Source organism: Trematomus bernacchii, unplaced genomic scaffold, assembly GCF_902827165.1.
Source record: "Trematomus bernacchii unplaced genomic scaffold, fTreBer1.1, whole genome shotgun sequence".
In the NCBI taxonomy this organism is placed as follows: domain Eukaryota; kingdom Metazoa; phylum Chordata; class Actinopteri; order Perciformes; family Nototheniidae; genus Trematomus; species Trematomus bernacchii.
In genome coordinates, this window is record NW_022987683.1 from 1,846,444 (window position 1) to 1,866,223 (window position 19,780).

General features: G+C 40.5%; 1 protein-coding gene across 2 annotated transcripts in view; it reads left to right on the forward strand.

The window, feature by feature from the left end:
* The window catches only part of LOC117487710 (RAS guanyl-releasing protein 2-like), a 34,714-nt gene that overhangs the window by 1,555 nt on the left and 13,379 nt on the right, over window positions 1-19,780 (forward strand). For both annotated transcript variants that reach the window (XM_034136358.1, XM_034136359.1), the window contains exons 2-9: window positions 8,642-8,765; window positions 9,003-9,105; window positions 9,279-9,335; window positions 9,842-9,973; window positions 10,306-10,456; window positions 13,070-13,243; window positions 16,512-16,628; window positions 17,519-17,800. In XM_034136358.1, coding sequence (XP_033992249.1) covers window positions 8,696-8,765; window positions 9,003-9,105; window positions 9,279-9,335; window positions 9,842-9,973; window positions 10,306-10,456; window positions 13,070-13,243; window positions 16,512-16,628; window positions 17,519-17,800 — 1,086 coding nt within the window. In that variant the 5' untranslated portion in view covers window positions 8,642-8,695. The remainder of the gene's footprint in view (window positions 1-8,641; window positions 8,766-9,002; window positions 9,106-9,278; window positions 9,336-9,841; window positions 9,974-10,305; window positions 10,457-13,069; window positions 13,244-16,511; window positions 16,629-17,518; window positions 17,801-19,780) is intronic.

A 19,780-nucleotide genomic window follows, 5' to 3' on the forward strand; every position in this document is an offset into this window, starting at 1 on the left:
ATATATGACAGACTGATCTTTCCCTACAGCACAAATCAATGAAACAATTTGTACAAAGTCCATTTCATCAGACTGGGGCTTATTTGATCAGCGTTTGCCTCAAAATAACCCGTGGCCTATGATGTCACGCAGTGAAGTGGTATTTCAATTGTAAAGATTTGGCGCTTTAGAAAAAAGGAAGGATTTCATGGATTAAAAGCGCCTTCAGCATAGTGGTAAAAGCAAATAGAAGAGATTAAAAAAATAGCCCCTGCATCTCCATTTCTCCTTTCTCTCCTCTTCTGCCGCAGTGCTATTACTTCAGGCCTCTGGAGCGGCCACCCTTGATATTTAGCTTTACTTCCAGCCATCGCAACCTGCAGCAGTGTAAAATCATAAAAGCCCAACATAATTGGATACATTGTGCATGGCTGCTGCTTTATGCCAAACGACCAGCAGCAACAAATCTGGGAGGAAGGAACTAAATGCAAGCAGACCAGGGGGATATTGTGAGGAAGAAGGAAACACAACACAATCAACACAGGAGAGAAATAAGAAAGAAAGCAGACAGGAGCAGCGGATAGCCAGACACCTGCTGGATGTTGGCCATCATTCGGGTGTACGGTCCAGTGCACTCTGCATCTGTCCACTGCCTTTCTTACCTCCCTTTTCATAAGCTCATCCTATCTATTCCATCACAGTCCATGTGCTGCATCCTGATTACCTGTATCCACCTTTTTCTCAAATGGACGTGCATGCAAACCACACACATTTTGTAATCAAGCTCAAACATGTTTCACATCGAGGGCAAGTTGGCACCGGAAAATGTGCACGTTCTTCTTCAAAGTAGTCGTTGGAAGTGTTTTTTATACTGATTTTAAACACCAGAAAAGATAATTTAAAGACACGAGCTGGAATTAAATTGAGTTGGACTCCCACTCACTTGGCAGGACAGCAGAGATTGTAAAACTAAACGATCTAATTGTGAGTGGATGTGACATATCTTAATGCCAACAGGGTCACTTTTGAAGTTCCCCCCATAGTTCAGTCCATGAAAATAGTCATCTCTACTCTGTGTCTGTCCCTATGGGATCTTTTTGTTCCTCCGTCCCCTCTTCAGCTCCCATGAAAGGGCACAGACCCTGTAAAATGTCAGCATGTCATTGCACTCTGCTCCCCTCACCTTTAAAGGCATGGTTAGAATGCAAAAGTCTGCAGCAGAAGAGCGGGAGACACAGGAGGGGAAGGTAGCTGTTGAGGGAAAGTGTTGGAGCTGAAGAGCTATAAATCACGCTGTGGCTGGAATTAAATCAGTCAGCGGGAGCACAGTAGTTCATGGACTGGTGGAGGGTGGATCGAAACTCACAGGCTGCTGTATTTAAGATAGTGTGGGACTAACTAAAGGTAGTGAATTAGCAGTGATGGATAATGTTTTAGTGTAGTTGCTGGAAGTAGTACTCTTATCTTATACTTAAGTTAAAGTACAAGAGTGTAGGTATACTCTGTTACAAATAAAAGTCCTGCATTGCAAGTGTTACTCAAGTAAAAGTACAAAAGTATTAGTATCGAAATATACTTAAAGTACTGAAAGTAAAAGTACTCACTATGCAGATTGGTCCATTTTCAAATAATATATATCATGTTTTGATTGTAGTTATTTATGTTTTAATGGGTTTATCAAAGCTGGTAAAGGTGCAGCTAGTTTGAATGACTTTGTATACTGCAGGGTAGCTTGTGAATTTACTCCAGGTGGAACTAAAGTCTGATTTAAGTGCTGATTATATTTCATATAAAGTAACTAAAGGTATAAAATACATGTAGTGGAGTAAAAGTACACTATTTACCTTTGAATGTTATTTGTGGTATAAAAACAAAGTAGCAAACAAGTCAAATACTCAAGTAAAGTATACGTATCTCTTAATTTGACTTAAGTACAGTTCTTGAGTAAATGTACTTAGTAACTTTACACCACTGCTTGTTTCATTCTGTGCTGATCAGACGTGTCTCACTTTCAGAAACAGAAATATTTGTATGACACCTGTGGAATACCTGCTTTTCAAAAAACACATTCATTTCCTTACTTTTGTTTTCACACAGTTTGCAGTCTGAGATCTCTCACGCTCTTTATTTGAATGTGCAGAATGAATGGTTTATTTAGACGGCAGGAAATTGTGGGGTGTGTGGTCTACTCAGGGATGCAGGCTGTTTTAGGGAGGAATACATCAACAGGAACTAGCCAGGGCTAACGCTGTTTAAAAAAGCCTGCAGGGGTAATGAGGAGGCTGGCTGGGTGAGACTCCTGGTACACACACACACACACACACACACACACACACACACACACGCACACACACACACACACACACACACACACACACACACACACACACACACACACACACACACACACACACACACACACACACACACACACACACACACAGAGAACATGAAAACAGAATGACTGTTGCATGAAACCACTGTATAGCCTAGTGAGCACAACTCTGACAGGCAGGAGGAAATGAAGCAGATAAACACGGCAAAGAACAAATGAGTCTCCAGATGCATGTGCTGTATATCGTGGGATTGGATTCAGCATCACTTGGTGTACCCATCTAGATACAAAGCATTACAAAAAAGACATTTATATAAATTAAAATCTTTGAGATTAGTACTTCAAGATAACCTGCTGGGTGTAGCTTCATATTCTCTGTACATAAACCGGTGTGATAACCATCCTATTATCTCTGCAAGAATGCAAATACGTGTATTTCCCATATTCTTCCACAAATCATGATTTATCCCTCCCAAAAATCAGGCAAATGCATTTTCTTGTAAGCACAATTATTGATTTCTTAACCGTCATTACCTAGAATTTGTTGGCCTGAGAAAAAACACACAAAACAGGATGTTAGATTCCTTACATCAGCATTGCAGAAATCTGAAATGATTAGACGGTTGGCAGCCTGGATGTGCAGAACGAGTATTTATATTTTGCGAAAGATGATGTATCACGTCTGCACCTTTACACAATGCCCCATGTGTCCTCAGCCTTCACTCATCACACAGCCAGAGAATGAAAAAGGAAGTTATGTGTGTCAGACAGATAACTGACGGCAAGGAAATCCTCTAATGCAGAGAATAAAAAAACATTTGTCCAAGGGAAATGTTACGCTTAGAATAATACCCACTGCACATAGTTTCAGTAACACGTTTAAAAAAAAAGTGTGGACCCACATACACTCGGCACATTTCACACACACATACCAACACACCCTTCCGGTGTTTGTTATGAAGCAAACTTTCACATCTGGTAAAGGGACAGAAGTTTGAGCAGGAAGTCTCAACACAAAGCAGTGAAAACAATGTGACACAATGATACATTGTTGAGTTTGGGAGGTAGCAGAAGGCAGATATTACAACATCACATGGGGTCCGCAGAAGTGCCCCTCTGTCGCGCACATTACACTTTTCATTTGAAGTCAGAAAGTTGGGATTTGAGATATGAGAGTGGGCCAGATGTGGAACAGGATGCTTGGCTTTTTCTTCGAGGACATAATAAAACATTACACCCGAGCAGCTGTTATGTCCCAGAAACACATTGTGGAATGTGCATATTTTTCTTCTTTCTCTTTCAAGATTAGAAAAAGAATGCAGCTTGAGTCCTTCACATTGAATGCATTTTCAACCCCTCCCTATTTAAACGTTTCCCTCTTCAGCCAACAATCTCTTTCCATTTGACTGGGCTATAGCCAGGTTGAGCATGCTCTCTTCCTGCCTCCCAGTTTATCCTCCCATTCTCCCTCTCTGTCTCTCCCCCCCGTCCCCGTCCCCCGTCCCCGAGGAGCAACTGTAGCTGCTAATCTCAGTTTGCAGCCGGTGTGCCCCCCCCCCACAGATGTGGCATTCTGCGTGTCCAGGGAAAAGGAAGCGTTTCCCTTCCTGCTCTCAGTACCCTGCAGTCTGTAAATAGAGCCTGTCAGCAGCCGCTCTGTAGGCCCCTATGGAGAACTATATCTGTCCCATCATGCAACACCCTTGCTACAACTTCCTGAAACAAACTACGGGGTGTTGAGCAAGAGATACGAGTGGGGTGTGGATAACATGAAGAAGTGCTGTTTGTATATGTTATTGCAATTCTATCCACATGGCCTCACAATGACCGAACACTGAGATAAATCTTTAAAGTGCAGATTAATGTCCCGCACTGTTGTCAAAGTAACTCTTAATAAATACGTAGTGAGCATTTTTATTAGCATATTCATTTGAGACATTCAATTTTGATAGATGCTGGAAAAGTAAAGCTTTAAAGTTGCTAGTTAGTGAAGGGATAGAAGATTCATTCTAAGCACCACTCTCACAGATAATTGAACATTAAAAAAACATTAACAAATTTGAAAAATAAGTAACTCCATTTGAAAAAAAGAGACTGATAAATGAACCCTTCTGTTAAAGGAGAAAATAGGTTTACTGGACATCAAGTCTTCGATTTCGGAAAACGAGCAGCAGCAACTGACGTGAGAAAGAGGCCACAGACCAAATTAATATAACATTTTTATATTATTAAGTGTTTTAAGATATGTTTAAATACCATAAAATGCCAAATGTCCAGTATCCAAAATCACATGTGACATAATCAAATCAATGTTTGAATATTATATTACATGAGATGCAAAAACAAACCATCAATAAAAAGTTTAGTTTTTATCATGTGTGTATTTATATAATACATATAAAAACTAAAATAGTTTAATTACAATATGCTCATAATCAAGGCAGCATTGTATATCTAACATGGTTTTGCATCGTATGCATGCTTACTGTAGGTATTGCAACTTGTGTGATATTGATATAGTGAGGTTTGATCAAGAATAGCAGCAGCTCTGTAAGGCATCTGAGCTAAATGCTAACGTCTGCATGCTAACATGTTCACAGTGATGATGCTTTAGTGCGTTAGCCGGCTTATCATGTTAACCTTCTTATCTTATTTTGTAGGTTTAGATCATAAATCGAAGTATTGTAGTGTCTCTAACTGAACCTAATGACGATGCCATCCAATATAATAATTCTGGAGATAGAACCTTCATCATGTTTATGTGAGGCAGAATGAACAGACTGTGTGTGTGTGTGTTTTCAGTGCATGCCTGATAGCTAATCCCAATGACTTAATGTGCGCACATCCTTTAGCTGGTGACTATTATCCATGACAACATCAATCAATCGTGTTGCACCCAAATGCCAGAAGGCAGGGGATAAAATGAAATCAATGGCAGTAGGGGGACCGTGCATTAGCTCTGGGCGTATACTAGCATGGAAATGAGCCCATTATGGAATATCAATAGGGGGATGGATATCATTATCTGTGAGTCTGTCAGTGTCTTATTATCAATCAATGCTTGTGTCAATTTAAGACATGAAAAGGTGTTAATGATTGATGCAGCCACTTTCCCTCTAATGTGTGGGCTTCGTAGGAAGGCATTCCTTGCAAAGCCTGATGCGATTTAGACAAGAACATATATTTACTCTCTGTAAAAAGGTACTCAAGAATTGTGGATATACTGTAGCTTAACATTTAACTTAACGATCTCCTATCATGCTATTTTTAGGCATATATTATTATATACAAATATATAAAAAACATGTCTATGATGTGCTTTTCTCAAAATACCAAACAGATCATGCATTTTAGACATCCCTCATATTCAGCCCTGTTAAAGAAGTGCTGATTATGGGTCTGAAGCTTTAAAAAAAGTATCTGATCAGAAGATTTCTACCGGCAGATACAGCTAAATGCTAAATCATGTTCAAAACCACATTAAGCATTATTTCTGAAACAGTATGGAGCTCAAATGCTTTTCCTCTTGAGGGTTTACCACAAGGTGAGTTCCTTTTAATTTCCTGATTTTTTACACATACTCTCTCCAGTACAGGAGCTCTGAGTGTTAGTGATGCCTGCTAATGTAAACAAAGACCATATTACGTCCAAAACACGTCACGCATTGTTTCTGATAGCGACCTTTCTGATAGGGCCGTGGGTGTAAAGCCCGCCCACATTTCCGATATTACGTCATATCTGCAGCAAATCTGGATCAGCTCCGTTGTTCCCCCCATTTTAGAGATTTGGGTACGGAGGAAAAGAGAGAGGTTGTATTTTCTGACACGTTGTGAGTCCCCTGACACACCGGGCGGGGACACATATTTATCTATAAAAGACATCAAAGCGAGACCTTTAAAAAGTGTATTTGAATGTTTACTTGTAGGTATTGTGTTGACAGGTATTATGGTGAACATCTTCCGTGTTGTTTTATGACTCTAATAAAATCTGGAGGATGTGACATTTTCAGTGCCCACTAAACCAGCAGCACCCTACAGATTCCTCTTGCCCAGGATTGACCAGGCACCTGTCAAGTTCTCTTTATCCCCGCTGCGCCCCAACCCACCCCTAATCTGCCAGATCGATGGCCCTGGGTGGACGTCACCCGGCAACCAAGGATGACACCAAAGTGCTCACAGTGTGCGCTATACTGAACAATCAATCTGTCGCTCGGCGGCGATAGAAATGCTGTCAGAAATCATGTGGGGAAAATACTTAAAGAATTGCAAGACAGGCAGAAGGCGGAGCTTGTTAAAGATAAATCAGTCTCCTAATCCTCCGTGAAGCACTGAGAGAATGTTCTCCCGTCAGCAGCATGATGAATGGATAGCAGGTTGGTGTCATCATCGAGATGGGCACAGTCTGTGTCGCAGTGCCTGACTAGACCCTGTCTAAAGAAGGTACACATTAGGTGCCACTGAATCACCCCCCCCACCCCTCTCTTTTTGTTCCGGTTTATATGGTATAGATAGAGAAGCTCCTTGCATATTCGTAGAAACTAGTTTTACATCCTTCTTTGAGGACAGACTGTCTTGAAAAATGCAGAAGCGAAACAGATGCCTACTGTCACAAATAAATCCAATTCAGCCCAGATCTAGATGACTCTCATTAAAAACTCTTGTGTGCATTAGACTCTACTTTCGTTCTGATTATATTCATGAGATGCAAAGTGTCTGCTCTTTTTCTCCGTAAGCCACATATCACAGGTTGCTTTTTGAGGTTTCAGACATACTGCGCTATGGCTGCATCCTGTGGTGACCTTAGCATCCTCACAGGAACTCAAATGTCTATGTATAGCAACAGCACAGCCTTTTGATTGTGATTCTTGACACCCTCCATGGTTCTGACCACCTTCTACATAACGGCACAGATTTGAAGTTTATTTCCCCCAATATATAGGCTATCACTCTCACTGCATGACTGATGATTGAAGCTTTGCTTCCCTCTCTTTCTCTATCTTATCTTCCTTTGGCTTCATCCCTGCAGATATGTGTGTGTAAGTGTGAGGCTGAGACAGCTTGTGTAGCCTGTAATTGAGTGTGTCCGCCCACCACATTGCAGCAGAGACAGCGCAGGGGAAGGCTTCATTGTGTCAGGCACAATAGATACGTACACACACTCATCACAGCCCTCTCACACCGTGCCACAGAACCACAACACTGAAGAGCCATTAGCCGAGGCAGAAGCGTGCTATGTTGTGGATTCCGTGGCCTAACTTTGTCACTCGAGCATAACCTCAGTTTGTTGCAACAAACAAAAATATGTGGCTTCTTTTATCTCCTATTTCTCCACAATAACCTAGCATTACCTGTATATACACTATACTATATATATACTATGTATTTTGAGTTATGTGTTAGGGGCAGTAAGATGTGCTGATCATGGCTCCCTACTCTTCTTTTTTTTTTTCCTGCAACACTTAAAGCCATGGTGTATTTGCTTATATGCCTTTAAGGGCTTACATTGTGTTGTATACTGATAATACATGAGGGTTTCCTGTTGATTGTGCTTGTGGCTTTCTATCAGTTTTTCGAACGAGCCACATTGAGCTCAAAGCACGCAGAACTGTCTGTAAACTGTAATATTCTGCTATCAAAATGACCTTATTGTTACATATGCATTGTTGCAACATGTTAACCATGGTTATCTCAGTGTATACATGTACATTAGACTGCATGCATTATGGAAGACAAATATAGTTAATAGTATCACTTAAACTGAAGCTGCCAGTCAATATTTTCGAACAAATGTGGAAGCAGGTCTGGGTTATATATTGATATTATATAGATATTGGGAAATGACACTAGATATCTTCATGGCACGTGTTTTGAGTACTGTACAAAAGGTTTGTGTAGTTTTAATTATTAAAAAGTATACTAATTTACAATTAATCACTTATGTTTGGATTGATAAGTCAAATCTTATCTTAATTCTCCAAGTCCAAACTCTGCGAATATTATTCTGGTTGATTATTTGGTGTTTTTGTAATACCCTCCAAGTCCTGAAAAGCTGTTGGGTCAAATCCCAGCATAATATCAATGAGATAGTAGCATCAACAGACAGATATCCCCATTCAAAACAGCCCTACTGTAAATATAGTGTCAACATTCCCTGATTGCTTCACTCCCCACAGTGTGAAGCAGTATGCAAAATATCTGACCACACAACTATTTTCCAAATTGCTGCAACAGCCACTATGAATTTCAATGTCTCTCTCTTGCCTCCATACAGCAATTAGTCTCTTTCGCATGCCTTTGATCCTTTCTCTTCATCTTCTTTTGTGTTCAGTAAGAAGCACGAGAGTCAAACCAGAAACGGAGGGAAAAAACGAGGAAAGGAACGATGGAGTCCATATTGTCGGATCAGTCTGCTGCAGTGGATGATCTGGTGGAAGCGAGCATCCAAGCCTTCGGTTTGTCCTTTGAACACTATGTCTTAGAATAAAACAATATAATCCAAAGTTGTATTCTATTGTCACTCAACAGTTATGTTTCATGTAAATTGTCTTATATTCAGTAGAAATGCATGTGAATAATGATGATCAGGCAACGACTGGCACAAATGAAATGCACACTAATTAATAGCAGGTGATGCTGCTCTGTGGGTATTGCTTCCTGATGATGAGTGACGTGTTATTTTCTTCTTCCAGATGAGAGAGGCACTTTGAAGGATGCCTCCATGGTGCGCATGTTTATCATGATGCACCCTTGGTATATCCCTTCAATCAACCTGGCCAAGAAGCTCGTGCTCAAGTATCCTTCACCTTTGTTTATGCTACGCTGAGATCTATTAGTGATTATCTAGACATATCGTTTCAAACGCTGGTGACAGAAAGATATAATCAATGTCTATCTTGATTGGTTTATCAGTTCATTCTCAATTATATTTAAGAGTTTGCATAGTTGAACCTTAACTGTTTGATAAGATATCAAGAGGAGAGCTGCACTGCTGAGCGCCGAACAAGAATATGCCACCTTGTCAAGTACTCATCTTTTATTTCTGATTTAACATGCCATTTATTTCCTGTACTTTGGTCTGATGCACGTCTTTTATGGGTTAACAAACCAATATTGACAGTAACTACATGTCATACAGAAATTGTTTTACAATGCAACGTTTATTTACAGTAATTACAAACATATATTACGTGAGCTAGGATACAATTGTATGTAAAAACACAGCAGAAAACTATTTGGACCTTCTGCTGCTGCTGTCATTTTTTGTTTGTTTTATTTTGTTGTGATATTCACTTATTTTTCACTTTCGCTCAAGATAACTTACTTATTGTTGACTGCTTTTTGACCGCAGAGAAAAATGTTCTCTGTAAACAAGGTCTAATAATGGCATGTTTATAATATCTTTTTGTTTGGATAGTCCACAACTAAATCATGGATAGTCCACAACTAAGTGTGACATTGTTTAAATGCTAACAAGTCAATCCTTTTCCATCGTCACTCTGTCTTTTCATCGCTTTGTTCTGCCTTGCAGGTACTGGATCTCTGAGTTTCCAGCAGAGTTCAATCTGAGCCCGGAGCTGGCGGAGGAGATCAAAGACTTTAAAGACCTCCTGACCACTGAAGGCAACGCGAGCCAGAGCCAGCTCATTGACCTGGACAGTGTGTGAGTGAAAGCTGTGTGTGTTGTTGACAGTGAATGAACATCTCTGTCTGAGGGGTTTTATATCAGTGTGCCCTTTTATTGCCTGCTCTCAGACAATGCTGAGCTGTCATCAGCAGTTCAATGACTTCTCCTTTTTCAACAAAAGCCATTTCTGTGTGACCTCATCGAGTTTCCTTGAGTGCTCCATGAGGACAAGGAATTGTGGAGCAGATGTGTGACTTCAGCTGAGCGAGGGAATGAATTCTGCATTTGTAGAAACATTTTATGGTTGTAAATGAGAGACTTTTCATCAAATATTCTACAGTTTGTGTGTGTTTTATCATCCCTTTCAGGCCATCGTATAAATGGAAGCGGCAGGTGACTCAGCGTGTCCCGTCAGTGTCCAAAAAGAGGAAAATGTCCCTGCTGTTTGACCACCTTGATTCCTGTGAGCTGGCTGAACACCTGACCTACCTGGAGTACAAATCCTTCTGCAAGATCCTGGTCAGTCTGTAGTCTGTGATTAAACTGTGTGTCGAGTGTTTACAGCTCTAAAATTCCTTGAATTCTCAAGTAATGCCACATGCTGCATGCTCTCTGTAGTTGCTAAGCAATACTGGTAAAAATCAACTTTTACTGGCGGTAATTATGTTTGTTTTCTCCAAACATTTTGCTCTTTGAGTGTTATTTTGAGAAGCAAAAGCATGATTGGGTTGGGTGCTGCTGATTTAAATGGTAGACATTTTTAGATAATCTATTCAAGTGTGATGTGTTGGTGGTATGAGTGCTGGTAATTGGTCTTGGCTTTGTCTTTGCTTCCTTTCCAAAAGAGATGCTGGCTTAATATAAAACCAAATGAGTCATGGTATAAAAAGAGCATTTAGTTTACTGTTTAAAATGCACAGTGATGTTGCTGTTCTGCATCTCCCCTTTATTTCCTAGTAAAGACTGGCTTTATCAGTCAGTAGAAGCCTGCTGGCTGCTTTGTTATCATCATTGATGCCTTAAAGCAGGGGTGTCAAACTCAAGGCCCGGGGGCCAAATCCGGCCCGTGACTTCATTTTATGTGGCCCCACAAGAGCTTGCAAAGAATATAATATGTTTATTATACGGTTACATGCTACTTTACAGAAGCACGTTGCCCATAAACGACATGTCCCACAATGCATCTCAAATTTGACTTTTTCTCAGAATTTGACTTTTTTTGTCCAAATATGCCTTTTTTCTTAGAATTAGCCTTTTTCTCATAAATAGATTTTTTTTTCAAAATGTCACTTCTCTTTTTCAAAATGTCACAATCAATGTTTTTCCAGAATCTGGCTTTTCTTTTAAAATCATATTGTGACATTCTTACTGAAGTGACTTGCAATTATTTGCTCTAGACTTTTGCTTTCAGACGTAGTTAATTATGAAGTTATATTAATTAATGATATAGTCTTAAAGTTACAACCGGCCCTTTGAGTGCAACCATAATGCTGATGTGGCCCGTGATGAAATTGAGTTTGACACCCCTGCCTTAAAGGGATATTTTAACAGTGTTCTAAATACACTTACTATAAAACAGAGAATTGTGGATTTTAAACTTAAGTGTCTGTACAGATAAACAAAACATAATATAACAGGTTAATAAGTACAGGTGTTAGATTGGGGATTTTGTTTTGATAGGTCGCCTTTTCCCCCTTTTTAATTATTTACGCTAAGCTAAGCTAACCAGCTACTGCCTCCTGCTACATGTTTACCTCACAGACATAAGAGTGGTAATCATTTCCTCATGTCGACTCGCCATGAAAGAAAATAAGCATATTTCCTAGTGTTGCACTTATAGACAGGGGACATACAGTACAGGAAACACATACAAATTTGTTTTATTAAAAGAATTGCAATTCCCTTTTATCAGGCTGTCCAAACTGATCATTAAAGACCCTTCAATTCATACAAAATGCTGCAGCACAGGTTTTAACAGGAACAAAGAAGATGGACCACATCACTCCTGTTTTAGCAGCTTTGCACTGGCTACCAGTTAAGTCCAGGATTGATTTTAAAATACTTTTACTCACATACAAAGCGCTCAATGGTCAGGGACCATCCTACCTACAGGATCTTGTAATCTCCTATTGCCCCTCTAGGGCATTAAGATCCCAGAGTGCAGGTCTGTTGGTGGTTCCCAGAGTCCACAAAAAAAGGTCAGGTGCTAGAGCTTTCGGCTACCAAGCCCCGTTCCTCTGGAACCAACTTCCAGTGACGATTAGGGAGGCAGACAGTGTCCACACATTTAAGAGTAGGCTGAAGACTTTCCTCTTTAGTACAGCGTACAGTTAAGACTGGTTTTAAACCCCCTTTTATACATCCTCATGGACCCTTCCTTTTATGGAATTGTATTTATTGTACTCTAACTGTATTTGTGTCATTGTGTTATGTTCCTTTTTAAATTACGTTTGTTGTTTTTACATTGTTTTACATTGCCAATTGTGTTTGTTGACTTGTGAAGCCCTCTGAGACAAATAGGATTTGTGATTTTGGGCTATATAAATACACTTGAATTGAAATTGAATTAAAACCAAAGCAGCTAGGCCTGAGATATATCCTGACCAGTAGTCTTAAAGGTACTGTAGGGTAGGTAAGAATGTAGAAACCAGCTCGAGTGCGCTAGATTTTGAAACTACGCAGCCGAAAAAAATCTGCCACTTCCTTACAGAGCCCCTCCTCCACCACACACGAACGCTCACATGACCAATGAGGGCACGAGATAAGTTTGTGCACAGATGGAAGGCTGACAGGCAGGTAGGCCATCCAGTTATTTTAGCCGGGCCGGCTAAAATGATTGGTCGTGCTTTTTACAGTATTACGGCTTCCACAGATGACATTTTTTTAATGTATTTATTGTCAAAGCATTTAATGTATTCATTGCTATCGGGATGTTAAGAGCATTAAAGTGTTTCTGAAGTGAATTACCTACCCCACCTTTAAGTATAGGTCAAATGCAAAACACTAGATATGTATGTTTGTGGATTGTGTATTTAGTTAGACCCTTCAAGACATTTTGCAACACAATTGAAAGATATCAGTTTCATGACTTATTTTAATAATCAAATGTGTAATGCTCCTACCTCCTCTCAGTTTCAGGACTACCACAGCTTTGTGATGCACGGCTGCACGGTGGATAACCCCATCCTGGAGCGTTTCATCACCCTTTTCAACAGCGTCTCCCAGTGGATCCAGCTCATGGTGCTCAGCAAGCCCACCGCCCCGCAGAGGGCCGCCGTCATCTCCCACTTCATCAGGGTGGCACAGGTCTGTCTGCAGTAAACAGCCCTAATGGGCCCACACAGAGACAGAGCTGGCAGGAGGGGGGGGGGGGGGGGGCTTCAGGGGGCAAGCAGATTGATGGGGATGATTGCCTGCAGCCACAGAGACAGACGAGAGAAAGTCGAAGAAAGGTGAATCAGTGATTAAACTAAGAGATGTGGAGAAGCGAGGAAAAGTCACAGCACTGATGATTTGAAATAAGATGGATCATTTCCCATTCAGGGGCACACACTTGGAGAAAAAGTGAGTTTCATTTAATAAGGCTTTAGAGGAATTAGCATGGTAAGATACCCACTGAGACCTCTTTAACATAATGCTGCTGCCAAGGGAAAGCATCTAGGAATTAAGAAAGTATTGTTTTAGTAATGATGCATTTGTGGCAAAAGTGTCTAAAACAATGCATGAGCAGGTAATGGAAATCACATAATCACCTACATTTCCCGAAAGAGTGTGAGCCAAGAAAGAGAATATACAATGATACACAGTGTGCACTTCCTGTTGGTTAGAAATGATTCACTGATATATTCTACAATACAGGAATCAGTGGACATTGTTTGAAGGTGGGATTACTGCAGAGATAAATAAAGGGTGGTCGGGAGACTGTGGTGCATGAGTAAAATTCCCAATTCCTCCCTCTCAGTTTAATGTGTTAGAGTGCTACTTTATTTTAGGAGGTAACAAATTACTATGCCATTAGTTTTGCATGTAGTATAATTTGTCCTTAGAGTGGCTGTAGGATTCATCATTGGGGACCAATTAATGCCGGTACAAAATGTTTTTGCGTCTAGTAGATGCAGAGATATTTTAATAAATAATTAAACATTTTAAACACTGGAGGAAATGATTAAATGAATGCTGTTATATGGTTAATATATATATTTCCTGCAAGTTCAGCTTCACTGGAATGCCTATCCTTCTTAACTGAGTGCTAACTTGTTACTATTAAGGGGACAGTTGTCTTTTTAACAATGGTAAACTTTGGTCAGTTGCAAAGATTTGTGTATAAGCATTACACTTTTCCATGTATCTCAATTTCTCTGCTCATACTAAATGAATCTATTGTCACATCACAGTGGCTTTAATCCTAATTTAATTTGGTCCTACCCTCGGTATTCCCAAACAGAGTTTCCAATTTGCTGCCCTACTGTATTTGGTTCTGTGCCCATATGTCTTCAGACTGTCATTCCTTCCCGATAGAGACATCCCTTTAATGCAATCCTGGGCTTCACTGTTGATACATTTTCAGTTTGATGTTATCATTTGCTCTGCCAGATGGGCTGAGTTCTCCCTGTATGGCAATTCACTCATTTGTGCAAGGCGAGGGTGCTTCAGTGGACCATTGAAAGTGCAGGAAATTATTCTCATCCGAATAGCCTGCAGTGCTATGTGAATGCTCATTCATTACTCATTGCCTGGATTGATACCCGTTTTCCATCTGTCCTTCTCTTCAGTTATAACAAACGTCTGTCCCTCATCATTTATTGAGCGAGGTCTCAGCAGGTTTTAACAAATCCATCTTAATACACCATCACTCCAAAACGTCAGCAGGGCTCTCTTGCTTATTCACACTCCTTGACATTGAGTAGGACTTTTCCAGTGTTTCCTGGAACTTTGACAATGTAGTAGTGATGCTGATTCTGAACCAGCTTATGTGTGGCATTATGCCTATGACAGATCAGCTAATAAAAGCCTGATAATTATATCCAATGGTCTCCCACCTCCTAATCTTCCTTTTTATGTTTCTTTTCATCACCACAATCAATGTCTTTTGGTGAATGATAGTGTAATGATAATTAGAATTTGTTAGCATAAACAATTCTGAATGGTCGTGAACATACAAATAATTGCAGGATATCATACTTATTTTATTTTTCACCCATTAACAATGATCAATTCTCTTTAAAAAGAGTCTTAGATTCTCTCTTAGAGTAATGCACGGGAGTCTTTAGCTCTCTAAATATCTTAATTCAAATCTACGTTCAAATACAACCAAACAACATTCTCCTTTGGTTGTTAGAAGGCTATTTCCAAAAATACATTGCCACTGTTTCATGCTGCACAATGCTGAAAACACTGATTACCATTCTGTGAAACCCCTATAGCATTGTCATCGCTAGCATGTTAGCAATGTGTTGTTCCATTTAACTCTTAGCATCGGCGTGCTTTAGGATAGCCACATAGAAGCGCTAGCACGGCTTTAGCACTTCCCACTTTGCACCCAGATGTCCTTTTGGCCATGTCATTCATCCAGAAATAGTGAACATTTGGGCAGACACACAGACCATCCCTGCTGAAAATCTCATTGTGAATTATTTGCCAATTTCAAATGTCTCAAACTTTGGTATTTAGTATGATAGCCGAGTATGAGCACATGCAGGGACCAAACATTTCCAACAAAATACCAAATGCATTCAGAGGCCACACAGGAGCTAGTCCTGACATACTTGACATTTCCCAAAGCTTCCCTCAGGGTGCGCCGGTCGTACAATGTTAGCCTCCTGTTGGGAGTGCATCACAAATGACTCACATCCATTAGTCTTAGCTGTGCAGACTGCTATTATAATTTAAAATGAAAAACCATCCCTTTCATGCTCATTAAAAAGACCCATTCTAATTTATTTCACAATATGGTATGTGTGCATGTGTCTGTGCCTTCTGGCTTTGAATAAATAGCCACATCACCAATCGGCTGAGTGCCGACAGTTGGTGAATCCATCTCGTAGCCCTTTTATATAAACACCATTTATTCTACTCCCAGTGGAAAGCCCTGGCATGTTGACAACGAGACCTTTCTGACGGTCACATGCACATGCAGTTTAGCCGAACGCACTCTGTGAATGTGAGGCTGCCTTTCCCACTGCTTTGCCAATTGATTCCAAAGGGTGTTTGAGCTGAACCAAATGATCCCCTCTGGCAGCCCACCCACACAGCTGCGACTCCATCGATTTTTCTGTGAGATGCCACACAGGCTGAAGGGCGGCGGGGAGCCCTGCGGAGTGCCATTCACAAAGTGTTAGCTTAACTTTGACATAGACAGGTTACAACATTCAGTAATATTTTGGTATTCCAGATCAGGTTATGTGCATGCTGGTGAATTTGTTTTACTCATACTGTACTGTAAAATGTTTTTTTTAACCTCCACCACCTTTTCTCTTTCACTTCCCATAAGATCCTTTTTGGCAATGGCTTACACAAGCATTCCCTGTCTCCTCTTTCACCCTCAGAGTTATTTTTTCCTCCTTCTCGTTGACAGAAGCTGCTGCAGTTGCAGAACTTTAACACACTGATGGCTGTGGTGGGCGGCCTCAGCAACAGCTCCATCTCTCGTCTCAAAGACACGCAGACCCACATCAGCGCCGAGACCAACAAGGTGCAGTAGCTGCTAGCATCCTCCCAACCATCACTGATCTCTTTCTGGCACTCACAGCGTAAACACCACCACACAAATTCAATGTTCACTGCGTGTCGATGCACTTAGCGAAACAAGTGATATTAAATCTTGATTCAGTAATCCGCATCTTCTCCGCATGAGCTGCCAAGCTCCTTATCTGTGCCCATTACTCCTACTCTGTGGGTTTTTAGAGCTATGAATCGAAGCCATGTAACTCAAAAGTTGGGTTGCAGTCTTGTCTGTTATGTGAGTCCATCTGGATCAAGTTTTACACAATGTTTCTGATTCTTCTAAACAAATCTCTCTTGAGACAGGCTTTGTGTTTGCTGCCAACTCATCTTCTACCATTGTTCACCCCTTAAAGGTCCCCTATTATACTGTTTTTCATCAATATATTCTCACATACACAGAACATGTCTCTGAAGTGTTTGGCTGAAATACCAAACAGATCATTGTAGCATCCCATAATCCCCTCTGTTTCAGCCCTGTTTCCAAAGTGCTGATTCTCTGTCTGTTACTTTAGATGAAAAATAAGGAGCCACTCCCCACGCCCCTCTGAGAGTTATTTGGTTACAAAGAAAACAATGGTGCTCTAGGAGGAGATTCAGGTGATAAGGTGGAGGTTGGTGATTGGTTGCACAAGCCAAAAAATTGTTATGACATCATAAAGTGGCCAAAATCTGATCAGCTCATTTTCAGACAGGTTTCTATATAAATGGATCAGGACAGAAAGTGAGCGAATCTTTTTTCCTGAAACTTTCAGAGTCTCGTTACACAGAGGGGACGCATGTTGATGTATAAAAGACATGAAAAAGTGGATTTTGCATAATAGGTGACCTTTAAATTATTCCCATTCACCCAACCTGCAGGTTTTTAATAACCTCATTGAACTGGTGACATCATGTGGGAACTACAGTCAATACCGCAAACGCTTCTCAGAGTGCTCAGGCTTCCGGTTCCCCATCCTCGGCGTGCACCTGAAGGACCTGATAGCCGTGCACGTGGCGCTGCAAGACTGGGCTGATAAAGAGAAAACACGGGTCAACCTGACCAAGACCCAACAGCTGTACGCCATCCTTCAAGAGCTGGCGATGATCCAGACCACACCGCCTCACATCGACGCCAACACAGACCTGCTCAACCTGCTGACGGTGAGTAAGAACTGGACAGAATATGTATTTGCAGCGTCCAAGATGTTTGGATTGAATTAGAGTTGTAAAGAACAGCTTGTACCGGGTCAAATCAGGGCCTGCATTAGGTGCATGGAGTGTGTTAGTCATCGTGAAGGCCAGAAGTTGAAGGCACTCGAAAGCACCCAGACAGCAGTGAAGTGGAGGGAAAAGTTTGTGAAGGACAGGCCGTCTGTGATACACAACGTTTGTTCCGTTATGGTTTGCTTGGCCAGACAGACTGTACAGTAGCCAGCTGAGAGGAAATCTGTTTACAGGCAAAGGACTGAGATCACGTCCGAAGTTTTCAAGGCATGAACGTTCACAGTTTTCTATTTTCCTGAACAGATGTGGTCCACAGTTGTCTTGTGTCGGTATGGTGAGAACCACTGAGAGTTGCCCTTTGAGTAAAAAAACATAACATGAGTGATACAGAGAGGATTAAACAATGCATTGAATTCTACATCTTTGGTTGCCACATTCAATTTCAGAGTCAGGACAAAGAGTCATGACCCCGGTTTCATCCCCTATTTATAAACATTACTGAACTTTAAATTGTTAACCTGTGCTGAGACCTCTTGTATTTTCCTGTATCCTGACTAAAGACTAAAAAGATTCTGCTGTCGGAGCGGATTGGCTTTAGAACAACTAAAGAGTACCTTAGTGAAATAAGCATCTTCTTCAATCTCAACAATTTAGCAGATAAATATATTGTGTCATCACTGCTTTTACATTTGAACTTCTTCCACAAAGTATTTGTATGTCTTGGCTGACAAAACGTTGCTCTCTTTCCTTTTATTCCACTTTGTGTTATATCATCCCATTACCAAGCATTAACAGGAATAAATAGAAGCCTAAAATAAATACCCAAATCACATTCTGACCCTGTTAAATACATTTAGCAAATTACAGTTTTTACAGTTTTTAGCAAATTACACTTTTTACAGTTTATAGCAAACAGCTACAACTCAAACAAATCTAGAAACCTGCACTACAGCATGTGTGGTGTTTTAACACTACACACTAATCCCCTGAGGTGTGTTGGAGTATTTTTGGCAGATGCAGATAAGATTTTCCCGAATTCGAGAAGCGTTCTGTATTCAAATAATCCCGAGAGTTTAATCAATGTGGCTGCAGGTGTTCATGTGAGATTTCAGCTAGTTCCTCTTTCTCTCTTTGAAAGTGAAAGAAACAACTTGACAGGTTTTTTGGGCACCAGGGACGTTTGTTGGACAGAGTCAATACCCAATTATCTTATGCCACTGCTTATCACAGTTTATCTATCTTAAATCCAAGGTGAGTAAAGTGAGAACAGAAAGAAAGTCAATACATGCTTTAAAATAGTCTCCGCACTGGCATCCCTTCAAACCACACAAGTGGAAAATACTGTTTTCCTCCTGTTTGAGTATTTACCAGCCTTTCAAAGTAAGTAGATTTCATTATATCACCTTGGATGTAACCTTCTCCCTGATATACTGTAAGCCATTAGATGAGAAGGCCAAACAAGACTAAAAACATTATTTCCTTCTGCACTTACCACTTCAACTCAATAAAAACCAGGAAATACAATTACGCTAAGAAAATTGCTCTGAGGAAAGCAACATCATTTGAGGCCAACAATGGATGAAGTGAGGAATTTAATGTGGCAGTTGGCTGGAGACAGAAAACACTCACTTGTTGCTATAGCGGCTGTGTAGATGTAAAAAATGGATTCACTAAAATATTCCTAAAAATAAGAGTTTAATGTGTATGACGGCATTTGAGTTAGTTATCTAGAAAGTCTGCAGTTTGAGTGAATTTACACCACAGCCTTATTTGGTGTCTTTGTGTCTATTTCACATTTGCAGTTGGACTAAATCTTTCTAATGCTGCTTTTGCGTAGAATTAATGTAGTTGAATGTACAAAAGTCATGTAACCCCAGCCACGCCAAGTTAAATAAGTATTGTAAGAGAATGCACCTA